This window comes from Podarcis pityusensis (genome assembly GCF_964106645.2).
Source record: "Podarcis pityusensis genome assembly, chromosome: 3".
NCBI lineage: Eukaryota > Metazoa > Chordata > Lepidosauria > Squamata > Lacertidae > Podarcis > Podarcis pityusensis.
In genome coordinates, this window is record NC_138026.1 from 77,511,987 (window position 1) to 77,535,716 (window position 23,730).

Sequence of the window (23,730 nt, forward strand, 5' to 3'; positions counted from 1 at the left end):
CTGGTTTATGACATGTTTCCAAGGTGTCTCTTGAGGCTGAACAGGTTGTCCATCCCTGACGTGAACTGATGATGTTTCACTGGTTTCAGCAGATGGACGTCTAATCCTTGCCCCCCAAATGCCCTTGAATGTGCAACATGAAACACAGCAGGTTTTACCCAGCACAGCTATGTACATATTTTCTCCGAAGCAAGTCCTGGTGATTTCAGTGGGCCTTAATTCCAGGTAAGTAGGTACAGGATTGCGGCCACATAATACTAATAGCATTTGGCAATTACATTTCAAGCAGCTCTGCAAACATGGATAACACAAACATTCATTGTTCTGTTGAACTCTGCATAGCACTTTGTTGTAAATTCCTGCAGTTTCTGTTGACTGTGGATACAAGTTCAAGTTTACAAGTGGAGATATCGGACCAGTTGTGGTGGAGAAGCAGAAGTGGAGACTGTGAACAACTGGCACCTGTTCTCTCAGACACTTAACTTCTGACACATGTTCATGCATACTTGCATTCACATGTGCGTATGTTACACTGGACAGTAAAACAAATATGAATGATAGGTGTAATTGATGGAGCAGGTGAGTGAGATCCTTTCTTTGGTCTCCCCACCCACTTCATATTAATTCCTCCACCCATCTGTTCTCCCCTGATTTAAGGGATGGAGAAACTTGTGTATCTCCAGATGTTCCTGGACTACAACTCTCACCATCTGCAAACCTTTGCTCCAGGACTGATGAGAGTTGGAATCCAACATCTGGCCACAGGTCCCATATCCATGTCCTATTTGGAATGGTGGTAGGGATTTCTACCACTTTTGAAAATGAGTAAATCTCAGAACAAAACTTCAATTTCCTCTTATAGACAGGAGCCAGTGGGAGAAATTCTCCCAATGCATGTATGTGTGTTATGCAATCTTTCTAGAGGTGTTGCAAACGGGTGTGTTGATACACTGGTATACAGAGGATATTTATATCGGCTTGCAGAGGCGGCTAAGTTACTGTGCCGCTTCCTGTTTTGCCTCCTTCATTCACAGACAAGTTAAGGACGGCGAGGGGGAGTGGCACAGCCCTGCAACGTCAGCCGGCCTGCGCCAAACGGGAAAGCGCTCTCTGTGTACACGTGTATGCAGTAAGTACTTGAGAAGGGCATTCTCCGCACAAAAAGCCGTTCCTGCAGGATGCACTTCGGCTGTGACAAACAGCGTCGGGCAAGGAGGACGTCCAGCTTACAGCACGCCCCAAAGGTGCGTGCACCCAGCACTGAATGTACATGACCATGCAGTCGGCGTGTACAACACACCCTAGACTTCTTGAGACGGCTCTTCCCTCCCCTGCCTGGCAAGATGCCCCGAAGAAGACCTTTTGTGCATTTAAGAGCGGCGTGATCAGAAGCCAAACACACAACAGGCGGGCCCCACTGCAACCAGTGCAGCCTCTCCTGCTGGTTTTCTGCCTGCGGAAGACGCAGGCGCCCCGACAGAAGCGGGGAGAGCGGCAAAGCCTACCAGCCAGGCGTGCACGCGCGCGCATACACAGACATACATGCCTCTGTCTCCTTTCCCTGCTAACTGGGCTTCCCTCGTTCTAACAAGCCCCGCTTGCCGCCTGCTTGTCCCTCTCGCTCGCTGCTGCTGCACGTCGACATGCAGCTCTTCTCTGCGCCGGGCGGGCCCGTCCTCCCCGCCTCCCCCGCGCACGGGGCGGAGGAGGGAGAGGCGGCGGGAACGCGCCCGGCCGCCCGCCCGCCCCTTGATTGCTTGCTTGGCTGCGCGCGCGAGCCGCCAGGGGGCGGCGCTGCGCCTCAGGTTTCCTTTGCGGAGGGAGCCAGCCGGCTGCAGCATCACCTGCAGTAGCGGGGGAGCCGCCGAGGAGCTCCTCCCCCGCTGCCCCTGTTAATCACAGCTCCCCCCCCCTTCTCCCCTCCACGCACTCGCGCGGAAGGGAACTGAGGCTGAGCTGCCCATCTGCTGCAGAGAGAAAAGCGGCGCCCGGTCGTCAGAAGCGGCGCCGGCTGGGCTCGGGGCGGTCCCGTCTCACTTTCCTTTCCCCCCTCTCCAGCACCAGCTCGGCGTGGGAGCCTCTTCTTGCTCAGTTGGCAGCCCTTCTCCCTCCTTCCCCCGCGGCAGTGCCGCCGCCTCCTGCTACTGCCGTCGCACCACCTGCCGACCCCGGGCAACGGAGGCAGCAGCAGCAGCAGCAGCAGCGCCCGGGAGGCGAGCGAGAGCGGCGGCGGCGGAGCGCTATGGCTGAAGCGGGCGAAGGCGAGGACGAGATCCAGTTCCTGCGAACTGTAAGCGCCTCGCTTGCCTTGCCTTCCCCCACCCTCACCTCAGGGCGGACGGCGGCGGGAGGGCGTCGAGGCGGGAGCCTCGGGGGGCTGCGACGGGGGCGGGGGGGGGAGAATGGTGGGGTCCGGCGGGAGGGAGGACCCACGGACAGGCGTTTCGCGAGTAGACAAGCTTTGCGTGACGGGCATCCCGAGTACCTGAGGGCGCCCCCTCCCCTCGCGCCTGTCTCGGAGGTGGGAGGGGGCTGTGGCGGGAACCGGGCGGAGGAGTTTCGCCCGCCTCACCTGTGCCTGGGCTGGGTGGGGGTGTCATCTCGGGGCAGTTTTTCAGCAAATAAACCTGCCGCAGCACCTGCGTTCTGCGGGGTGGGGTGTTTCGTGGGAAGTTTAATAAAGGAGAAGTCTGTGGGTTCTGGAATGAGGGATAGCCCCGGTTTACTGCCCTCTTTCCTACAAGAGGAGCAGTAGGCTGAGGTGACGGCTCGGGTGGCCGTGGAAATGTGCCCCACCGACCTATGTGTGGGCCTGTCGGGGTGGCGAGCAGGGTGCTGTTCGGGGCGGACGGGGAGCAAGGTCCCCCCCCCCCCCCCCGTGCTTACTCTGCGGTGACGAGGGGATGAGTCGTAGTCAGGCGCTTTTGGTGTGTTTGTCTCTTTCTTGCTTTCTCTCTCCCGCCCCCCACTCACCCCTTGGGCATGAGGAACCCTCCCCTTGGGTATGATCTGCTGTTAGCAAGTGATCAGGGGCAGGTTATGGGGACTCCCGAGTGAACACCCTTCTCTCCCCCCCCCCCTTGCCCTGCCCACACTCGTTCCTCCCTCCCTCTGATCTGGTTCTGGGTACTGCAGATATGCCACCAAGCAACGTTGCTCAGCCAGAAAGCTGCAACAGTATTATTTCCTGGCAAAAGCAAGCGAGAGGGGCGGGCGGGAGGGAGGGATGGACTGGAGAGGCATCCAGCTCTTGTCTCTGAAGAATTGTTAGTGATCATGTGTTGGTGGCAGCAGCCCATGTTCTTAAATTGAAAGCATTTCAAACTGCTGAACCATTACTTTCCTGTATATGGTCTTGTGTTAAGACTGCAGTTATGGGTTGCTGTTTTTTGGGTTGGCGAATAGGTCTCTGGATAATAACTGTTTTTGCTAAGATGTCCCAAGTGATTTTTAGGCACACAAGCCTAAGCAGGGTTTTTGCAAATAGATGCTTTTGCAAATGCATTTATATAGTTTTGGGAATAACCTGATTTAGTACTAGATATTTACAGACATTGGAAAGGGTGCGATGTTGCATTGGTTTCATTTTTATATATTCTGGTTGGTATTGAAAACAGTGGCATGCGCGAAACTGTGAAAAATAAGGAGACACAACCCATGTTACTGATATTTTGTTCTGGCTCTCACAATGTTACAGAAATTAGAGGTGCTGATTTGGAATTTTTTGTTTTGGTATATCCTCATTGAGGGATTCCTTGCACGCCTGTTCTGTAAATGAATATTTATGTTCCAGCACCATCAGTCTAGTTATTATGAATGTTGACGGTGCAAAAATAAAACAAGAAACTTTTTGTTTTCTAAACATGTCTGCTTATAAGATACTTGATGAAAGCTTAGTAATCAAAAATAAATAAAGGATTTTCGTAGGGGATGCTGTTTTATTTCCCACTGTTCTCATTGGCCCAAATATTCTGGAAAGCTTATGCAATTACAGGTTTGTTGCAGGTTTAAACCTGAGTGAAAACCGTGGAGTTGAATACTTAACAGGGAGAAACTAGTAACGTGCATGCTTATGTCTATGGACATATAAAGTAATGTTCAAGCAACAGCACTCGACAGCAAAAGCGCATTACGTAAAACCACTCTTCTGGTTATATGTGTTGAGCTGGAACTAAAGATCTGGAAATCCCAGCCAGGGATTATCTTTTTAAAATCCTCAGAATGTTTCATTGGTAACATTAATGACCTTCAAGGGGACAAATACAAGCAGTAGGAAGATATTAATGTAGGATTCCCAGAGGCCTGGGTAAAATGTGAATTCCTAATAGAAAATGAGGGCTCCCTTTGTTCCCTTCTTTAATCTCACTATTTATTTGTTTGTGCCATGGATCAGTTTAAATACAGCACGAAAATAACACATTTGTTGTGCCATGATGCTCTAGTAGTATTAAAATGGCACGTAGCAGCACTGCAATGGCATAAACACATTTTCCTATGACGTAGATCCTATTGTATAATTTTTCAAACTGTTCCAGATGCATTTTTTTTATACCTTCAGCATAGTTATGGTTAATGATCCTGGGTTTAAATGCCATCTCACCTGTTGATTCACTGTGTGGCTTTGGATGTGTCCCAAACTGCAGTCTCTTTTTTGCAGTCACCCTGGAAGAAGACGGGTGGAGCTTACAGGCCTAGGGGTGGCAATGGCTTGTTCTTGTGAGGCTAAACCGTAGTTCAAGCATTACATCAAAACATGTCAGTGATAAGGGGTTTCCAGAATATTTGAAACTCATTTTTTGGGGGGGGAGGGGGGATTTTGAGGAGAAATTCTCCAAAAATCTCCAGGGAAAATACCTGGAATCAGTGGTTCTCAAACTCTCTGCCCCTCATGACCACTTGAAAATGGCTGAGAGTCTTGGTGGACCACTTAATTATTTTTTTCCCTGCCTGTCATAGCAATTGTAGTTCCATAGAAACCAGTGTGTAATACAATATAAATAATAAATAAAACAAGCAATCAGAACAAAATTAGGAATCAGTATGAATATTCTGTGTGATGGATGTGCCCATCTTCATGGAATACTGGAATTAAAGTTGTGGGCCACTGGTGGCCCATGGATAAGAGTTTGGGAATCCCTGCCCTAAATTGATGGAAATCTCATTTAACAAGCTCATTGAATTTAGCAGACAAAACTAAAAAGTACACCCTGCTAATCTTCTGTTCTGTATAAACATATCTGGAGAGTTATCTGGAGAGCCAGACCTATTTGGACTGAAACATTTGAGGGGGAAATTCAGAAAAGCGTCCATGTCAAAAGGATAAAATGGTGTCATGATGTAACAGGTCATACATGGGGTGTTTATATTCCTATATCATTGAGCATATGCCCTGTATTTTGCTTATGATTCTAAACTATCATTTGTGAATAAATCTTACGAATAAAAATGTGTTAGCTTGAGTTGCAGTGAATTTTTTCTAATTTAGATCATTGTAATTTATATTTTATAGGACTATCATTTTTAGAATGTTTTGAAATGACTGAGGCTACAAGATTATATAGAAGTGAATTCTGTTGAAATAAATGGGACAATCTATTAAGCAATAACACCTCCTTCCTAAGCATGCTTTTTCTATACTCTTTTCTCTACATTATAAACATTTCTACTCATACGTTTTGGGTTTTTTTTTAGTGTGCTTGCTTGGTATGTTTTGAACAAGATTGCAGGAAGCCATGTCTTATATAAACTGGCTGCGTGAATTTTATAAAAATCTGTTCTCTCATTCTTAAAGCAGAGGCTTTTCCATTTTTTACTGGTTTTGGGAACATGATTCGAATGGCTATATCTGTATGGAATTTTCTTTATGCTTATACATTGTAAATTTCCATTCATCAGTAAGGGGTAACTTGGAGGCTGAAATCCTGGAGCCCATTGAATTTCATTGAATTTGCTTCTGAGTAGACATATATAGAACTGCACTATATTCCTTTTAATTTGTTGAATAGCTGAGTTTCTTTTGATAATGGGAGTACAGAGGAAGGAAATGATACTCTAGCCCCACAGCATCCAAAGATTTGTTTTCTCATAGCAGATGCAGGATTCACATCTAGCATACTTATACAAAACAACAACAAAACCCCTTCCTCAACTAATAAAAAGCAGCCAATGTCCTCCAATAATTCAGTGTAAGGTTTATGTTGCCTTCCATTTTGTAAAATTAGTGGTATATATTTCTATTGGTATGAGGTATTGAGGTTCTGCTACATATGAAAAGCTGCCTACAGGCTAATTTACAAGCAAAGCTTGTGCTTGCGGGTACTTATTATTCTCTAAATGTAACCTTCTGGAAAATACTGCACAAATCTTTGGAAAGACCCTCAAGCTGCCAATATAGTGTGCCCTTTACTGTGACACTGCTGAAGGGATTATCTATGTGGTTTATCTGATGATCTCCTAGTACAGCAATGCTGGAGAAAGTGAACTGTGCGTGCCTCCTAAGGTGCATTTTACTTTGATTCCGGCCATGTGAAAGATAAATCTAAATTGTTTCTTTGTATATTGCTGAAGTTTAAATATCAGACCGTAGCCCAGAGAGTTGGGTTATCTTAAACTGTTATTGATGTAAAAATGTAAAATAACTGGGTTTGCCACTTGGTAAATAATGTGTCCAACTTAGTTTGTGCAGTAGAAAAGAAAACATGTATGTCATTAGCTGAGAAACTGCTATGACCTCATAGAATCCTTATTTATTTATTCCTGCTTGTGTAAGAATTTGAGAATTAAGGTTCATTAAAAAGCAAAACAAAAACACCTAGCTGTTAACTTACCTTCATCCAGTTTTCTGGGGTGAAAAACTTTTCATTGTGCATTTTTCATACAGATACACCTAGAAGTTAGTCCTCCTAGTACATTGTCACAAATTGTCACCTGTACTATGTCCCCAAATTTTAGCCAGTTACCACTTACCATCTTCCTTCTGGAACCCAAAAACCTGAGGAATAACATACTGCAGAAATGCATTGAATTTTGCATTGGGATGTGTTTATTACCCCCAGCAGTCCATGGAGGAGTGTGTCTTAGTTCACAGTATTTTTATAATATGTTTTCTTTAAAATATAGTTTTGGTTGTTTCTAATTGTTTGTATCTGAAAACAAAAGCCATGGAACAGAAATTGTGTTGGTGGGTTGTTGAAGAAACATTGGTGCTGATGGCCAGCCATTAGCCCCTCAATGGAAGTCATCAACCAGGCACAAGGCTCTGCCAGGCCCAGTGAGGTTGCCAGGGTAACAGAGAGGCGTGATGTCACCACAAAAAGAGAGGGTGTCCTCTTACAACAGAGGTTTTGGGAGCAAGGGTTTGTGGAAAGAAGGAGCAGGAAGTGGGCAGAACCCCATGTGGGGACTGAAGGGCAGCCCACATACTGGCTGGCTGGAGAAGCTGTTACAAAGAGAGACAGATAGGGATGAAGCTTAGGATGTCTCCGAATCCAGTGCTGCACTGCTGGGGAGAACAAGCCCTTCTCGGGATGTAAACTCTGCCTTCATAATAAAGGTAAAGGACCCCTGACAGTTAAGTCCAGTTGCGAACGACTCTGGGGTTGCGGCGCTCATCTCACTTTACTGGCTGAGGGAGCTGGCGTTTGTCCGCAGACAGTTTTTCCAGGTCATGTGGCCAGCCTGACTAAGCCGCTTCTGGCAAAACCAGAGCAGCGAACGGAAATGCTGTTTACCTTCCCGCTGGAGCAGTACCTATTTATCTACTTGCACTTGGACATGCTTTCGAACTGCTAGGTTGGCAGGAATTGGGACTGAACAACGGGAACTCACCCTGTCGCGGGGATTCGAACCACCAACCTTCCGATCGGCAAGCCCAAGGCTCCTTGGTTTACACCACAGCGCTACCCACATCCCTTCCCTTCATGGTGTAAATATGTGAGAATAAACCGTATTTCTAAGACACTGAAGACTCTGCTGTGCCTCATTTTCCCCCAAGGGAACACAAACTCTGGTTAAGTGCCTAGACCCCTGGAATATCTTGCCACTGCTTGGCAGATATTGGGGAGGCCTGTAGCAATGTAATGTAATTGAGAAAAGACATGGCAGACTACAGCTACAATATTGGGGTGGGGAAATGAAATACAGTCATACCTTGGGATAAATATGCTTCAGGATAAGTATTTTCGGGTTGCGCTCTGCAGTGACCCAGAAGTAATGGAGCTCGTTACTTCCGGGTTTCGCCACTCGTGCATGGGCAGACGCTCAAAATGACATCACGCGCATGCGCGGAAGCGGCGAAATGCGACCCGCAAACGCGTAGTCGGGTCTTACGTTCTATTCAGGATGCGAACAGGGCTCTGGAACGGATCCCGTTCACATCCCGAGGTACCACTGTATTCAGATAAATTGTATTGAGACTGAATGTGGAATACATAACGGAAGCCAATGGTGTCTCTTCCTATTCTTGAGAAGGTGATGTAGGTTGCTGAGGGAGATCCCTGGAAGTTGCACAGGGATGCCTTCCAGAAGCAGATACCATTGATGTCGCCTCTGCCTGATTTTGGAGGATCCCCCTACCCTTTCACAATAGCTCACTGCATTCAGCAGTGTCCCTGACCTTCAGTAAAGTCTCCGCGATTTCTTTCTACATCTCAAAACCGCCCTCAACATTTTGGCCAATGGGTAATAGTTCCCAGTACTTTTTTGGGCCTAACATTATCACCCAAGTGTGATTCTGTGGAATTTTTTTTCCTTTTAAGTTTTCTATATTAGACTTTGTGACTTTTTTTGGACATTCAAAGCAGTGCCTTTCCCATTCAGCCCTTCTCTCTGTATATTATCACTCCCACAAGAGATTTCTCTGTGAATTTGTAGGGGAAAACTACTGCCAGCATATAGTACCTTGTGTGTCGGATCTGTAGTGGATGCCAATTTGCTGCTGAGCTAAGCTCAGAGATTTGGTACTAACATATGCCAGAGGAATAGGTTACTTGAGAGGCAGCCTTTACCCATCTATATCAAGTAGGAGAGCCCCTAGACCAGGCTTCCTCAACCTTGGCCCTCCAGATGTTTTGAGACTACAATTCCCATCATCCCTGCCCACTGATCCTGCTAGCTAGGGATCATGGGAGTTGTAGGCCAAAAAACGTCTGGAGGGCTGAGGTTGAGGAAGCCTGCCATAGACTATTAGAAGTCTGCTCTACAATAACTGAGCAGGGACTTCACTGTGGCTGCCCCTGTTTAGTGAAACAGCATCTCTGTTAAGATAGGACTGGTGCTCACTTTCTAGGAACAATTGAAGACCTTGTTTCTGCAAGCTTTCTCAGCTGGGTGAAAAGGTTTCCTTTGGTGGTATTTTGCACTGTTTTTAAACCTATTTTATGTTCTCTTTTTTACTTCTTTAAAGCTATTTGTAATTGTCTTTATGTAAATTGACATGAGGCTGGTATGGAAGATGATTAATAAATTAATAAAATAATGATGTTTATATTTTTGAACCCTAAATTTTTATTCATTTGTTTTGTAGACCTTCCTTGCTTCATCAGTTAAACAAACATGGTAGCTAATTCCCTATATTTATGTATTTATACTGTTTTTTCAGTCACTTTAAAATATTACTGGTGGGGATGATGAATCCCAGTAGGCTAGATTTCAGTAAATGCCCATACCACTGTGATACATTTTGTGTACTTTAAAAAGTTTATTATAACAATTACTGACTGGAGAAGAACTACACAGCATATAGGGGGGAAGATTTATGTTCCCTGGTGATTGGAGGCATCTGTGTTTGTAAATTCTCTAATCCTGTATGATAATACGGTTAATACTGCATGTAATTTTCAAATCTTTGGGAACTGACAGGGAAGATTTATTGTTGGTGTACATGTTTGTTTGTGCAAGAAAGCTTTTCACTTATTGGTTTACAAGTTTAAGTGCAAGTAGTCTAGAGGTGACTTCTTTTAAGTGGAGCAATGATGGGAGTTTGAGGTTAAAAACAATTCCTTTTCAGGAATTGGATCTACTTGTATTCAAATAATATGGGGAGGGGGAGCTGTGTTGTCTTTCTGGAATGATAGGGCAGTATGGGTGCAGCCACCAATTACAAATTACAAAAATCAGCTGAGGGTCCTTTGCCAGGAAGCATCCAATCCACCAGCATCTTGGCTGGAAGGGAAAGAAAAATCAACTGTTTCAGGAGTGCATTCCTTCCTCAAACTCCAGAGCCTAGGAACTACCAGGGAGGATAACAATTAAGGCTTTCAAAGTTCATTGTAAGAGGAAACTTAAATGTTGATACTGTAATTAAAGGGAATGAAAGGAAAATAAGGACCATCTTAAGTATAGCATTCATTTGTGCTTTTCTATAAATAGCTGTTGTTTACAGGCAAATAACTGATTTCTTTGAGGTCAGTCTGTTGTTTTTTAATGATCTACTTCCATGTTCACAGAAGTGGTGGTTAATGTTTCAGTGAAACACTTGCAGCAGCCGTTGTTCAGCTGGTGTGTTTAACATTTAATAAGTTTCAAAAAACCTATTGCTTTGATCAGGACTTATTTTATGATTTATGGTAGCTCATATTGAAAGGAAGCCAACATTACAGTTCTTGTTAAGGATGAACTTCATGATATTCTGGTGGATTAAAGGTATTCAACAGTGCAGTTTTATGCATGTTTGTTTACAAGTAAGTTCCCTGATGTTCAAAGCCACTTGCCTCCTAGTGCATTGGATTGCAGATAATGGATGGCTTTCAAACAGAATTTTAGTGTGGAAACACCATGCTTCATTTGCTCACATGTTACAAGTGTTCCATGTGATGCCATCCATTTGTAATCCTCTCGTGTTTCTTAGTACTGCTTCCCTCATTTTTCTTACCATAGTAAATCCAACTTTTCTGAGGTCAGAGTTGCATAATCTCCATATGCGTAGAAAGTCTTAGCGCTAGTCTTCTGCCTTTTTTAGGTGGCGTGATTTGGTAGTACACATTTACAATGAGCACCATTTTATAACCATATTTTTTAATTAAAAAAAACCCCAAATACCTTTGTGGCTATCTTTTATCTAATTTTTAGAAAACTAGTGCTATCATGTAATTTTTCAAAAAATATTAGGTATTTCAAAACAGGTACTTTTTGTGGGATGAGTGGTCCTTGTGCATGCAAACTTTTTGCAGCATTCACTTGACATAGCTGGCCTCAAAATACCAGGCTGCATTCCTTCCCCTCCTCATTTAATCTAGACTTATCTTTTCCAGGAAAAATCCAGTAAGTAAAAACCCCCTGCAACTGTTTGCAATATCTGTCTGAAAACACCCAAACAAACATCCACTTCCCAGTTGCCAAATTTGATGCTATTATTATTCCATGAGGCATCCCAAAGTGATTCCCAACATACAGGCATGATGCAGAGTTGCATATATGTTGTTAGCATCCATCTGTCTTGAGTGACAACGGAAGAATAAAGTCAAACCACTGGAGAGTTACAGTGCCTGCTGTGGCTGTAGAGACCAATATGGGAGAGACATGTTTTATTGCAGCTGGGGCAGATGAAGGCATCCAGTTTTGCTACTACATGTGCACCACAGTGGTTTTCTCTCTCTCTCTCTGCTCCTCCCAGTGGTCATTTCTCCTCTGGTCACTGCTGTGTATACACAGATTGACTGTTTCCAGGCACTGTGCTTGTTGCTTCCCATGAGGAAACCTGAAATGATTTACAACATACATACATGATACAGAGTTGTAGATATTAAAACAGTTTAAAACAACAACAGTGCATACACCAATCTGCTGGTATCATAATGCCATTATACAAATCTGTGACCACATTTGGAATGCTGTGTTCAGTTTTGGTTGCCTCACCTCAAAATGGATGTTGAGTTGGGAAAGGTTCAGTAGATGTCAACCAAAATGATCAACGGGCTAGAACAAGTCCCCTATGAAGAAAGATCACAGCTTTTGGGGCAAGTAAGAGGTGACACGATAGAAGTTCATAGAATTATGGAGAAAGTGCATAAGAGAAGATAACACCAGAAGAAGTGGGCAGCCAATGAAGTTGGATGTTGGCAGATTTGGGACAGGTAAAAATAAGCACTTGTTCACACAACACATAGTTAAACTATGGAACTCAATCCCAATGGCGTGATGGCAACCAACTTGGATGACTGAGCTGGAGAGATCAGTTGGTAGAGCATGGGACTCTTAATCTCAGGGTCACGTGTTTGAGCCCCATGTTGGGCAAAAGATTCTTGCATTGCAGGGGGTTGGATTAGATGACCCTTGTGGTTCCTTACAACTCTACAATTCCGTGATTTTGTGAAAAGCAGATTAGACAAATTCATGGAGGATAAAGTTATTAATGGCTACTGGCCATGATGGCTATCTTCTACCTCCACATAGAGGTAGGGAATGCCAGGGCAGGGAGAACACTCTTGTGCTTCAGTCCTGCTTGTTGGTCTCCCACAGGTACCTGGTTGCCCCCTGTGAGATCAGGGTGCTGGACCATTGGCCTGATCCAGCAGGCTTTTCTTACGTTCTTAAAATTAATTGAAATCTAGTGCAGATACCAGCCGAGATAAATATATCTATTTGGGATGCTTTTTGAAAGAGAAACATCTTCAGTAGGCTACAAAAAAGATTTTAGAAAACGTGTCTGTGTTTTTTCTGACTAAATACTTTCAACCTATACTTCCTATCCATATATATATAGAGAGAGAGATAGAGAGAGATGGGTAGTGACAGACAATCCTGCTTAAATAAAGAAATGCTTAGCACTGAATAAATTACTTAACATGTTTTAAAGGCTTGCTCAGAATTTTTTATTCCTAATCCTGCTCAGATGCTGTATGCCCACTTGTGTGGATGGAAAATTGTACGATGAACATCCAGGGAAAGTCAATTGCAAATTTACAAAGTACTGAGATAAGCAGTAGAGAACAGATTGGCAGGTGGGTCTGTTATGCCTTCTTCTCTGGGAGATGGGAATGCTTAGCAGATAGGAGGTGGGAATGCTTAGCAGAGTTTGATCACCTCTGTCCTTCAGTACAACTTTCTGAATCTCCTCCCATTTTTGTCAGCTAAAGCTGACTTCCATGTTTTCTGTATATTATTTTAACATATTTGCAACCCGGCAAATATTCTTCCACACCTCCCAGTGTATTTTCTCCTCACTTTACTTATTGCAAAAAGTCTGCTCTTTTGTTGTAATGAGTTTCCTGCTCCAGAGCTCCAATCCAGCTTTAATTGTGCAACCTGAATTTGCCAGTATATGATTGAATCCCACTCAGAAATAGTGACAGTTTGCAAGTGCCCTTGGGCACAGTGGAACAAATAAATAACAAATCTTTCTACTTTTGATGTCGCTCGTTAAGAGTCCTTGCTTGCTGCTCCCAGACAGTGCATTTGTTTTCAGTCAAAAGCTGGCTTTTCATAGGGTTGTTATATAGATACTTTATAATAAGCAGTGTTTGTCTATGTGTTTCATGTGCACTAGTAAAGCGGAATAGGCTACAGTTACCTTAATCATGTGTTTTCGCAAGAATTCACTGATTTAGTCTAAGACAATATTATCTACAGTCTGTTTTAAAACCTTATTGCAATATTATGTGTAACTTACATAAAGGACAGTGTTAAGGAAACTAATGGCCATTTAGTACATCTAAAGGCCATTTAGTACATCTATTATTTCTCCCTAGCGGGCAAAGAGGACTATTATGTAACTTCATATGTACATATTTCATGGCCAAAATAGTTAAATCCCCCCTCTCCACTTTTAAGTAGCTTGTAGGAGGGCATGTCTAATTTTGATTGTCACACCAGTACTAGAGGACAGGCTGTTTGACCTGTTTCTCCATGTCATTTCTCTGATAGAAGTCCTCTTCTTAAAAACAATTAGCCCTGCTGGGATAAATGATTGCTCACTTGCTGTGGTTTTCCAGGACTAAGAGCATTTGTGTACGTTTGTGCTTCTGAGGGGATTTCGCTGAGTAAATAGTGGAGTCCTTGATAGCTACCAAAAGTGGATTTGCTGCTTCCAAATGTGTGCATTTGTCTAGAGATCTGAGTAGGGATCTCTCACGTCTGTTTGGCATTTCACTTTGGTATCTCCAATTGACTGAACTTTTTGCCTTGAATTTCAAGTGACCACCTACCACTTGCTAGAACTTCATGAACTCAATAATAAAATCCTATCTTAAAAGCTGTCTGGGCTAGTGTGTGTGTGTGTGTGAGAGAGAGAGAGAGAGAGAGAGAGACAGAGAGAGAGAGAGAGAGAGAGGTTTACTGCTTCTAAAGAAACAGACAAAATGATTAGCATACAGCAGACCTTTACAACATATGATCCAACATGTTGCACACAGCGTACCAGTCTTGTATTATGCCTTGCCCAAGCACTTGACTCTGGTAGGAAAAACAGAATGTCTACTGTGGTCTCTAGTACCTTGCTGGTAGAATGTTTTTGGCTTGGTGAATTACAAATTGTGAACCACACCATTTAAAAATACAAAATTTTCAGTTATGAGATGGCAGCAACATTTATACTTCCCTATCCTTTTTTTTAAAAAAAATAAATCCCATCAGCCCCAGCTAGCATGGCCATTGGTCAGGGTTGATAAAAGTTGGCCAACAACATCTGGAGTGTATTGACCTCATTGACTGGTGACAGCTCTCCAGCATTTTAGAAAAGGCAAAGTGGAAGCAATGTGAAGCAAAGTATTAGGGTCAAGCATATTCAGATTAGAAACAACGAACGAACTGATTGAATGAATGAATATATGAATATATATAATGAATATGTTACAAAGTCGCACTTTAGAGCTTAGGAAGGAGCAAAACAGAAAGAAAGCTTTTTCCATTTTGGTCAGTTCTGTGTTTGGTCAGTTGTGTGTATCATATATTTATTGAGTAGATTTGTATTCTGCTTTTCAGACTGCAGTTCTCTAAGCGGCTTGCAGGATAACAAACAACAGACGCTCTAAGAGCCATGCACTTAAAATACACACACAAAAGAGATCCTGTAGGGCAGGAGCACTCACAGGGCACTTGGTGTTAGGTGGCCCTGTGGTGGAAGAATGGGTTGTCCAGCTAGAACAGGGAGGGGCCTGCTGCTGTCTTCATCTGCCACTGTATTAAGAGCAACACGTGTTTTCTAATTGTGCTACAACATTGCATAACAAAGTTACAGTGTGGATGATTGAAATATTGAAGTTGAAATGTATGTAAATGTTTATGAAAACATACTTGAGAGTTTTATCTTCATGTTTTCCTTCCTGAGGAGGGAAGACAACGTTTGCTTCTTCTTAAAGAGCCTAACTACATGTAGGACACACAGGGATGTAACAAAGCCTCAACAGCTTCTACTGTTCTGTTGATGATGTTCTAGAAAAGTAATTACAATTTTGGGACACTGTGATATTTAGAGAAATGGGGGGATTTTGTAGGGAAAGGATTAAGCATTCCTCTCCCTGCTATTGTATTGCTCAAAAACTGTAGGCTCCTCAGGGTGCTTTTCACAAATGGAGAATGTTGGGGTTTCACCATATATATTTGCGTGTCAGGTTTGCTCCTTAAATTTTACAGAATGCATCTTACCATCTTTGTTTTGAAGCTTATTTACTTTGCCTCTGAATAAAATAAAGCACAAACTTCAACTATTCCCTCCCCCCTCAGGATTTGCACTTGTAGATTTCATTCCCAGAAGGTGCCTATTGATAATGAAGTCTCAATGTGATCAAAGCATCATAAATAGAGGAAATATAGTTGAGTTATTTAATCAGCTGACTTCCATGGATTGAAGAGATGGGCTTTTGCCATGCGAAGCTAGATAATACAGAATTAAACGTCAATTTTCATTATGGAAGTAAGAAACGAAAGTGGAAAACATGCACATACAAATTATGTGTGGTATAAAGTGTAAATGTCTCCATCCTCTCCCCCCTCCCCCGTTACTCAGCAGTGGCACAGTTTACATTGCATTCTAAAAAGTGGACATTACAGGCCTGCTTTGAGACCTTAAGAACTATGCTGGATCAGACCAAAGGCACTTCCAGTTCAGCATTCTGTCCCACAGTGGCCAACCTGATGCTCATGGGCAGCCTGCAAGCCTGCTATGAGCACAACGGCATTCTCCCCACAATTGATACCCAATACACTGCCTCTGACACTGGAGGCGGTACTTACTCCTACTGAGCAGCACCACAAAGAAGCAGCAGTCAGATCTTAACACAAGTACCATACGAGCAAAAATTACCATTTTATAAGGAAACCAACTGGATAGGATTATGGCTAGACATCCATAGATGTCAGGATTCAAGCCCACAGTTTGTCTAGACTTGCAGCGGTTCTCAACCTGTGGGTCCCCAGGTGTTGTTGGACTACAACTACCATCATCCCTGAGCTCTGGCCTTGCTAACTAGGGGTGATGGGAGTTGTAGTTCAACAACATCTGGGGACCCACAGGTTGAGAAAGGCTGGTCTAGAGAATCTGGGACCTTAGATGTGTCAGATGGGAATTCATTGTCTGCATCACAAAGCAGCTCTATCCAAGGGAGGAGGCAAAACAGTAGGTCAGGGTGGGCCATGCAATACTTTCTCTGCTCTAGCCAGGCTTGCGCAGTTGTCAGGGTGACAAAGAGACAGCGTTGCAGTAATTTTACCTACTTTTGGTAGTAGCAGTTCACATTTCAATAAATGAGTACCCACTGAGCATGCTTATCCTCTTTGGGCTGTTTTGGAGTTTCCCCCACAGATTTTACACCCCACAATATTGGGTGTGTGTGTGTGTGCTGACTGACTCCAGCTACAAAAGCAGAAGCTTCTGCTGAAGGGGTCAGAGTTGCTGGAAACTGCAGGAGGAAAGAGATCACAGCTTGTTAACGTTTATGGAGGATAAGGCTATCAATGGCTACTAGCTATGGTGACGTAATGTTGCTGAACACAGGAAACTACTTAGGTCTTGCTTGTGGGTTTCCCACAGACAAATGGTTTGCTATTGTGAGAACAGGATGCTGGACTAGATGGGCCATTGGTCTGATCCAGCAGGCTCTGCTTAGGTTCTGAATAGACTTGCTTATGCGGAAGTGTTTTAAGCAGCCACTGAAAAGATTACAATGAAGGCACCTTCCTGATGTTACTAGGCAGGGAGTTCCAAAGTGTAGGCACTGCCACACAAAAGACTTGATTTCTTACAAGTGCGGAACGAGCATCATGTGGCACCTCCAGCAGTGCCAGTTCCACAGATTGAAATGTTTAAGTGGGCACATATGAGGAAGGCAATCTTGTGAGTAAATGGTTTGAAGGTGTTAATTAAGTAAACTGGTTCCAAGCTGTTTAGTATGCATGTTGGAGTCTGGTTTTCGGTGTTGCCCAAGATGTGTGCTACCAGTACAGAAACCTATGAGTCCATGAAATCCTTAAACTGGGGGGGGGGGGGGAAGCTTTATTGGGTGGGGTGTAGTTTTGTCCAGGTTCTATAGACTAAGTCCAGAAAAACTGAGAGTAATTAATAATATGCTTGAGCCTATAATTATCAGAATGGAAACACTGCATTACATTATACACTTTTGGGCTGAGATGCAGAACAGCCAGAAGTATGGATGTTTTCTGGGCTCCCTCCCTTTTGCTTTAGCAATTCTCAGTGTTAAACTGGCAGACTGAATTAATTTGTTTTTGAGCTGGTGTCAAAAAATGCAAGATGAGAAGGTGAGAGCGGCTGTGACAATGATTTTTTATTTTTTTGGTGGGGGCAGGCACTTCCTTCACCCATTGAGGGGCCTTTTAGCATTGTGTTTGAATGTGGCCTCTATGTTACTACTTAAATATATGAAACAATGCATTTATAGAAATTAAAACCATTTTATGGAAAAATGTTCTATCCAGAATGCTGAATATGTATCATTATGAGCCGTAAACTGAAAAGAGAAGTACAAACATGGGCTATTACTCTGAGATTTATATTTCTCTTAGTTCTCCTGCACACTCCCACTACTGGTTTTTTAAAGCCAGGTTCACATGAAATTACTCCTCTTTGATGAGCTTTTCTCAAACCAGCTTGTGATTTGCAATCAGAAGCCATGGTTCTTTTGTGGCAGAAATAATTCAGGCAGCTTTTGTGCCGAAGCTGCTGCTGTTTGTATCATCATCATCATCATCATCATCATCAATCCAAGGATCATGGGGTGGTTTACAATATAAAAGCATGAAAATACATACCATAGTAACAAACAAAACCAATACCGCCCCCCCTGCAAAAGTTTAAAAGGCCATAGATTTTTTAATTAGCCTAAGACCTGGGAGAAGAGGCATGTTTCTGCCTTGTGCCTGAATGTATGTAATGAAGGTGCCAGATGAGCCTCCCTGGGAAGAGCAGGGAGCCACCACAGAAAAGGCCCATTCTCATGTTTGTATGCAGATGACGGCTTCACTGCCTTGGAGATCAGCATGGGGAAATAAATCATCGGGTGAAGGCATTGCTGCCCACAACTTTAAATACGGTACTTGCTTTCTCTTTTTCACAACCTAAATGTGTCATTTATTAAGTCAGACTAAATTTGATACTGTTTGCTTTTTTGGTTTATTATTCCAGGCAGCATCCGCCTAATAAATCTTCACTAAGGCCAATATCAGCTGAATTCAGCTGCAATGCAGAAGCAAGCATTAGCTCGTACAAATTCTGCTGCTTTTCTGTTTTGCAGTAAGGAATCACTAGTGAATTAAAGTTTTTGAGTTTCTCACGTCCAGGGTTCTGTCTGATGGGGTTGAATGAAAACTGGCCTGCAGTGGGATATAGCTTTAGTTACAAAAATGTGTGTTTACAGGTGTTTTCTCCACCTGTCCCCTGGCTTAAAAGAAAACTAGTACTGGAATTTTAAGTTGATATTACGAATAAAGAAATGGGAGATAGCCGGTGTATATGTGTGCAGGGGAGGGGGGGAGCTTCAAATCAAATAAGATCTGTATTTGGCTTTGAGAGCTTGCTCTTATTGAATATTTGATGAAACAGACTGCAGATCACTGCAGTACAGTTCCAGCTGAATCACTGCTGGCAGTCTTGAGTAGGCTTCCTTTTTGGGGGATTGCAGCAGTTGAAATTCTGGTGAGATCTAGAGTGGGAGAGGGAAATAAGCATTAAATAGTAAAAGGAATAAAATGACCCCTTTAGAATTCGGTCTCCTCCAGAGCAGCACACGAGAAACCCTGCTATTTCATTAAATGTCTTAAAGCAGGCTAGGATTTGACTTGGAGTGATGAGCTCGGTACATAATAATGGCTCAAACTAGCATATAACAAAAACTTAGCTCAATCTACTAGTGAAATGGGAGTAATCTCTGAAGTATAGCACTATTATGCAAGGGCCCTGCTGCTTGGGATAATTTAATGCTATAACATATTTAACAGCCATTATTTTCCTTCCCTCCCCCCCCCCTCTCCAGGAAAGGTATGCAGCAATTTAACAGCTGCCTCTCTGTTCCACTCTGTTCCCTCAATATTTGTGATGTGTGGCCTGGATTTAACAACTCTATCTGGGGTGGAAAATTTAATAACTATGTGGGATGGAAGGAGCTAGGTGGAGGGCTGCACTTCTCAGAGGTTCAAGATTTTTAATTTGTGGTTTTATTATTCATTGTTGTATTAAATGGATGTATTTTGTGATTTTACAGTCTTGCTTGAACACAGGCAAAGGATAGCGGCTTTTCCATTGTACGCAATGTTGAGGCTGAATTGGGCTCATTCTTGATGGCTTCATTTTGGGGTTGGAGAATGCTTTCTGTGATTTTAGCACCACATATTTGTGGGGGGTTGTTTGTGTGGAAAAAATTGCTTGGGTGAAATAAGGAAGTCATCGCTTCAGAGGGAAATGCTTGTTGGAGCATTGTTTCTACAAAAATGCATTGTACAAAAATTCAAATGATACCTATAATTCTGCTCAGATTTCTGTTTTCCTTGTGAGAGGAGTAGTAGAAAGAGTGCTGGGAATGGAAAACATGTGTCCTCAAGCTATCTCATTGGTAAATGAGAAAACAAAACAAACTCTTGATTATTCGCAGACCATAGCGAGATCAGCAAAATGAAGGTTGCCATTACAAATGAGTGCAGAATATTTGATTGTGTCTCCATCTTTGCCAAGTGCTCTTAGTGCTTCAGTTGATGACCTTGGGGCATTGTGCTCTGCTATAATTCATGTTTTGCGGTCGTAAAGTGCAGTATCAATTGTATTTATTGTATCTGCTACCCAGAAATGTGTATGAAATTAAACTGCTCTCATGTATTTTTGTGTGTTCTTAATTGCACAAAGGCTTGTACAGCATCACTTCTGGAAAAAAAACACCCTACATATGTGCGAAACTGTAGCTGTGTTCTAGAGGTCAGGGAGACCAGGGTCCCTGGCTGCACATACAGAGCCTACACTTGTACAATATGCTGCATGGTTAAAGTACCTAGTGGGACCAGCTGGCATGCTCCCATTTCCCCACGCACTGTTTGGTAGTAGGGGAAGGGTTGTAAGTCAGTGGAAGAACACATGCTTTGCATGCAAAGATCCTTGTATGGCTGGTAAAATCTCCAACCTGCAACCCTAGAGAAGAACAGCCAATAAGTGTTGACTATAGTGAGATAGCTGGACAATTTATTTGACCTTGTATTAGGCAGAGTTCTGTTCACGTGAATAACAGCCTTGCTTCGTGGTTCTGTGTTTGGTTTTCAAATGTGCATTCAGAACTGTTGCCCACTAACTGGTTACCTGTTTGGCTTAACACCTGTGGGTTTTATCTCTTGCCAAGTATAGTACTGAGTAGTGGATGAAATTAGAGGCTATAATAGGATGTGTTTCTTGCTTTTGTGTGTGGACCCCAAGTACCAAACCATCACATAAGTTTCAAGACCACTGTACTAAACTTTAGTAATGATAATGGAGGGCAGAGAAGTGTGTCTGTAGCTATGTGGGGTAGCACAAAAGGGTTATTTTGCTGGAGCTAGCAGGGAGACCTGTGATTCTAGTTGTTAAGAGATTCAGGGTTAATTTACAGTGATACATTTTATTTACTTATTTAAAATATTTCTTAACCACCTTCATCGGAAGATTCCATAGTGATGTACATAAGAAGAAGAAAAAGAGCCCAACTGCATTAGACCAAAGGCCCATCTAGCTCAGCATCCTGTTCCCACAAAAGCCAACCAGATGCCTGTGGGAACTCTGCAATCAGGAAATAAGCAGAACACCACTCTTCCCCTTTGTGTTCCCAAGCAACTGGTATTCAGAAGCATACTGCCTCCAACAGTGGAGGTAGTACGCAACTATCACGGCTAATAACCACTGATTGCCTTATCTGTGTACAACATTGTACACAACACTTATTTTTGCAATCTCTGCTGTATTGGAATGGGGAAACTGCATTGTTCCTCAAACAAAATATTTCACTCTTTGATGCATTAGGAATAAAAGTATCTTATATAAAATGTTGCACTGAGTGCTGGATAAAAACAATACTTCAATAATAGATGCACTAGGTTGGGTAAAGACTTTTGGCACTCAATCAGCAACTGGGTAATAACTGTGTACTTATTGCACAGGGAAGCAATAGTCTGGAAGGACTCCTCGGGTAACTTAATAGCTTTGCCATCTTATACCCACTATTATCTAAACAGTGTTTAAAAAGAACAAGAGCTCTTCTGGACAGCTTCCAGGCTGTCAAATAGAAAAGACATTATCTACATATGCTGTGAAATGTTATCTCAGTTGTTAAGTGAACTTTCCATGACAGTGGTGTGTTAGAAGTCAAAATGACTAATGAGAGAGAATCCCGCAGCAACAACAAAAGGTAATAGAATAATAGTCTGTTGAAGGTGCATTGAATGTCATTTACAAGGAAAGGAAGGTAGCAAGCGTCTGATAAAAGGCAAGCTGAATTCTGTATCGCTGTTTAATCCAAAATACGTCATAGTGGCACAAACGTTTTCTAAAATAGTCCTTAATAGCACTCAGTAAATTAAATCGTTGAAGATGGTCTTGATTAAAATCTTGTGGGGGACAAGAAAAGATATAGAGAGAAGAGTGTTACTTTGTACTGTGTGTTTACATTAACTAGTACATAACAGCTGATGCTACTACATGAAAGGTGTTGGGCTATCATAGTAATGTGTGTGGGGTTTTTATTGGTTTCAGGAGAATCATAATCTGCTGTTACTACTTACAGTACAGTTTATGATTATCTTAACAGAAGGATGAGAAACTAAGTGGCACTGTAGGGGTTTTGTATCCTTCCCCTGCAATGACTGTACCACTTATTTGGACATCATGATGCCCATAGTCTGTGATCTAGATTAGAGGTGATTCACCATGATCTGTGTTGACCTCGAATCAGTGCAGTCAAGAGCTGGAAAAACAACAACCATTTGATAAAACCTTTAGGTTGCAGTTTTATCATGAAATAGTGTGGATGACCTGACACTTGCACATTAATATATCAATTTAAATTCTGACACATGGAAAGAATTAGGTGGGCTTTTGGTAGTTTTCATAGTGCTGGATGAGAAGAATGTGTAATAGCAGGCATGCTATAAGTAAAAGAAATAAATTGTGCAATTGCACTTTTTTTTAGCTTGCTTTATTTTAAGTTAACTAACATTTAGCTAAGATGGAGGAGTTGGACCTTTTGTATCACAGAATGCTTAATTTTTCAACAGCATTTAGAAAGGAGCTTGTCTCAATGGTTTATGACATTGGGGCAAATGAAAAGGTGATTACAGACAAATTTTTAATTCTGTCAGGCTTGTTAACTGATTTAAAAAGCATGACAAATAATGACCTTGCTTTCTTTATTGCATAATGACAAGGATAAGGATTAACTTTCACATGTGCATATTTGGGTTTGAAAGTCCTCCTTCGAGGACATGCCATAATATTTATTGCCATAGAACATTTTAGATATCCCATAATCTAAGATTCTTATAAATTATGACTGATAAAATATAAACTGGAAGTTGCTACTCTGTCCCTATTCACATGTAAGTTTTGTAACATGGTACCTGCTGAAAAGCTGTGTGATAAATCACCATACCATTGAATACCTGTTTTGTTGTGATAAGTGTTTCAACAAGGTAAACAAAAGGTGGACACTTAACAGTTTCCCAGGGGGTAGCTCAACTGACCAGATACTTTACAGATACTTTGCAGATAATTTGCAGGCATGGTGTCTCCAGCTTTGTTTCCCCTCCTAACCAGTAAGAATAATAATAATAATAATAATTTATTATTTGTACCCCGCCCATCTGGCTGGGTTTCCCCAGCCACTCTGGGCGGCTTCCATAGAAACAAAAAATACAGTAAAATATCACAGATTAAAAGCTTCCCTGAACAGGGAAGAAGTGATGATAAGCCCTCACACAAACCAGCAAACTCTTTCAGCTTCACCAGTATCCTTCCACTTAAAAGGTAAAGGGACCCCTGACCGTTAGGTCCATTCGTGGCCAACTCTGGGGTTGTGGCGCTCATCTCGCTCTATAGGCTGAGGGAGCCGGCGTACAGCTTCCGGGTCATGTGGCCAGCATGACTAAGCCGCTTCTGGTGAACCAGAGCAGCGCACAGAAATGCCGTTTACCTTCCCACTGGAGCGGTACCTATTTATCGACTTGCACTTTGACGTGCTTTTGAACTGCTAGGTTGGGAGGAGCAGGGACCGAGCAACGGGAGCTCACCCCGTTGCGGGGATTCGAACCGCTGACCTTCGGATTGTCAAGTCCTAGGCT

At 42.8% G+C, this 23,730-nt stretch overlaps 1 protein-coding gene across 18 annotated transcripts in view; it reads left to right on the forward strand.

Annotated features, from left to right (window-relative positions):
- The first annotated feature begins 1,827 nt into the window (after positions 1–1,827).
- RYR2 (ryanodine receptor 2) overlaps positions 1,828–23,730 on the forward strand; it is a 260,198-nt gene continuing 238,295 nt past the window's right edge. For 9 of the 18 annotated variants that reach the window (XM_080997555.1, XM_080997568.1, XM_080997565.1 and 6 more), the window contains exon 1: positions 1,828–2,290. In XM_080997555.1, the coding sequence (XP_080853681.1) occupies positions 2,243–2,290 (48 nt within the window). In that variant the 5' untranslated portion in view covers positions 1,828–2,242. The remainder of the gene's footprint in view (positions 2,291–23,730) is intronic. The other 9 variants (XM_080997570.1, XM_080997572.1, XM_080997556.1 and 6 more) reach the window with 1 other exon arrangement.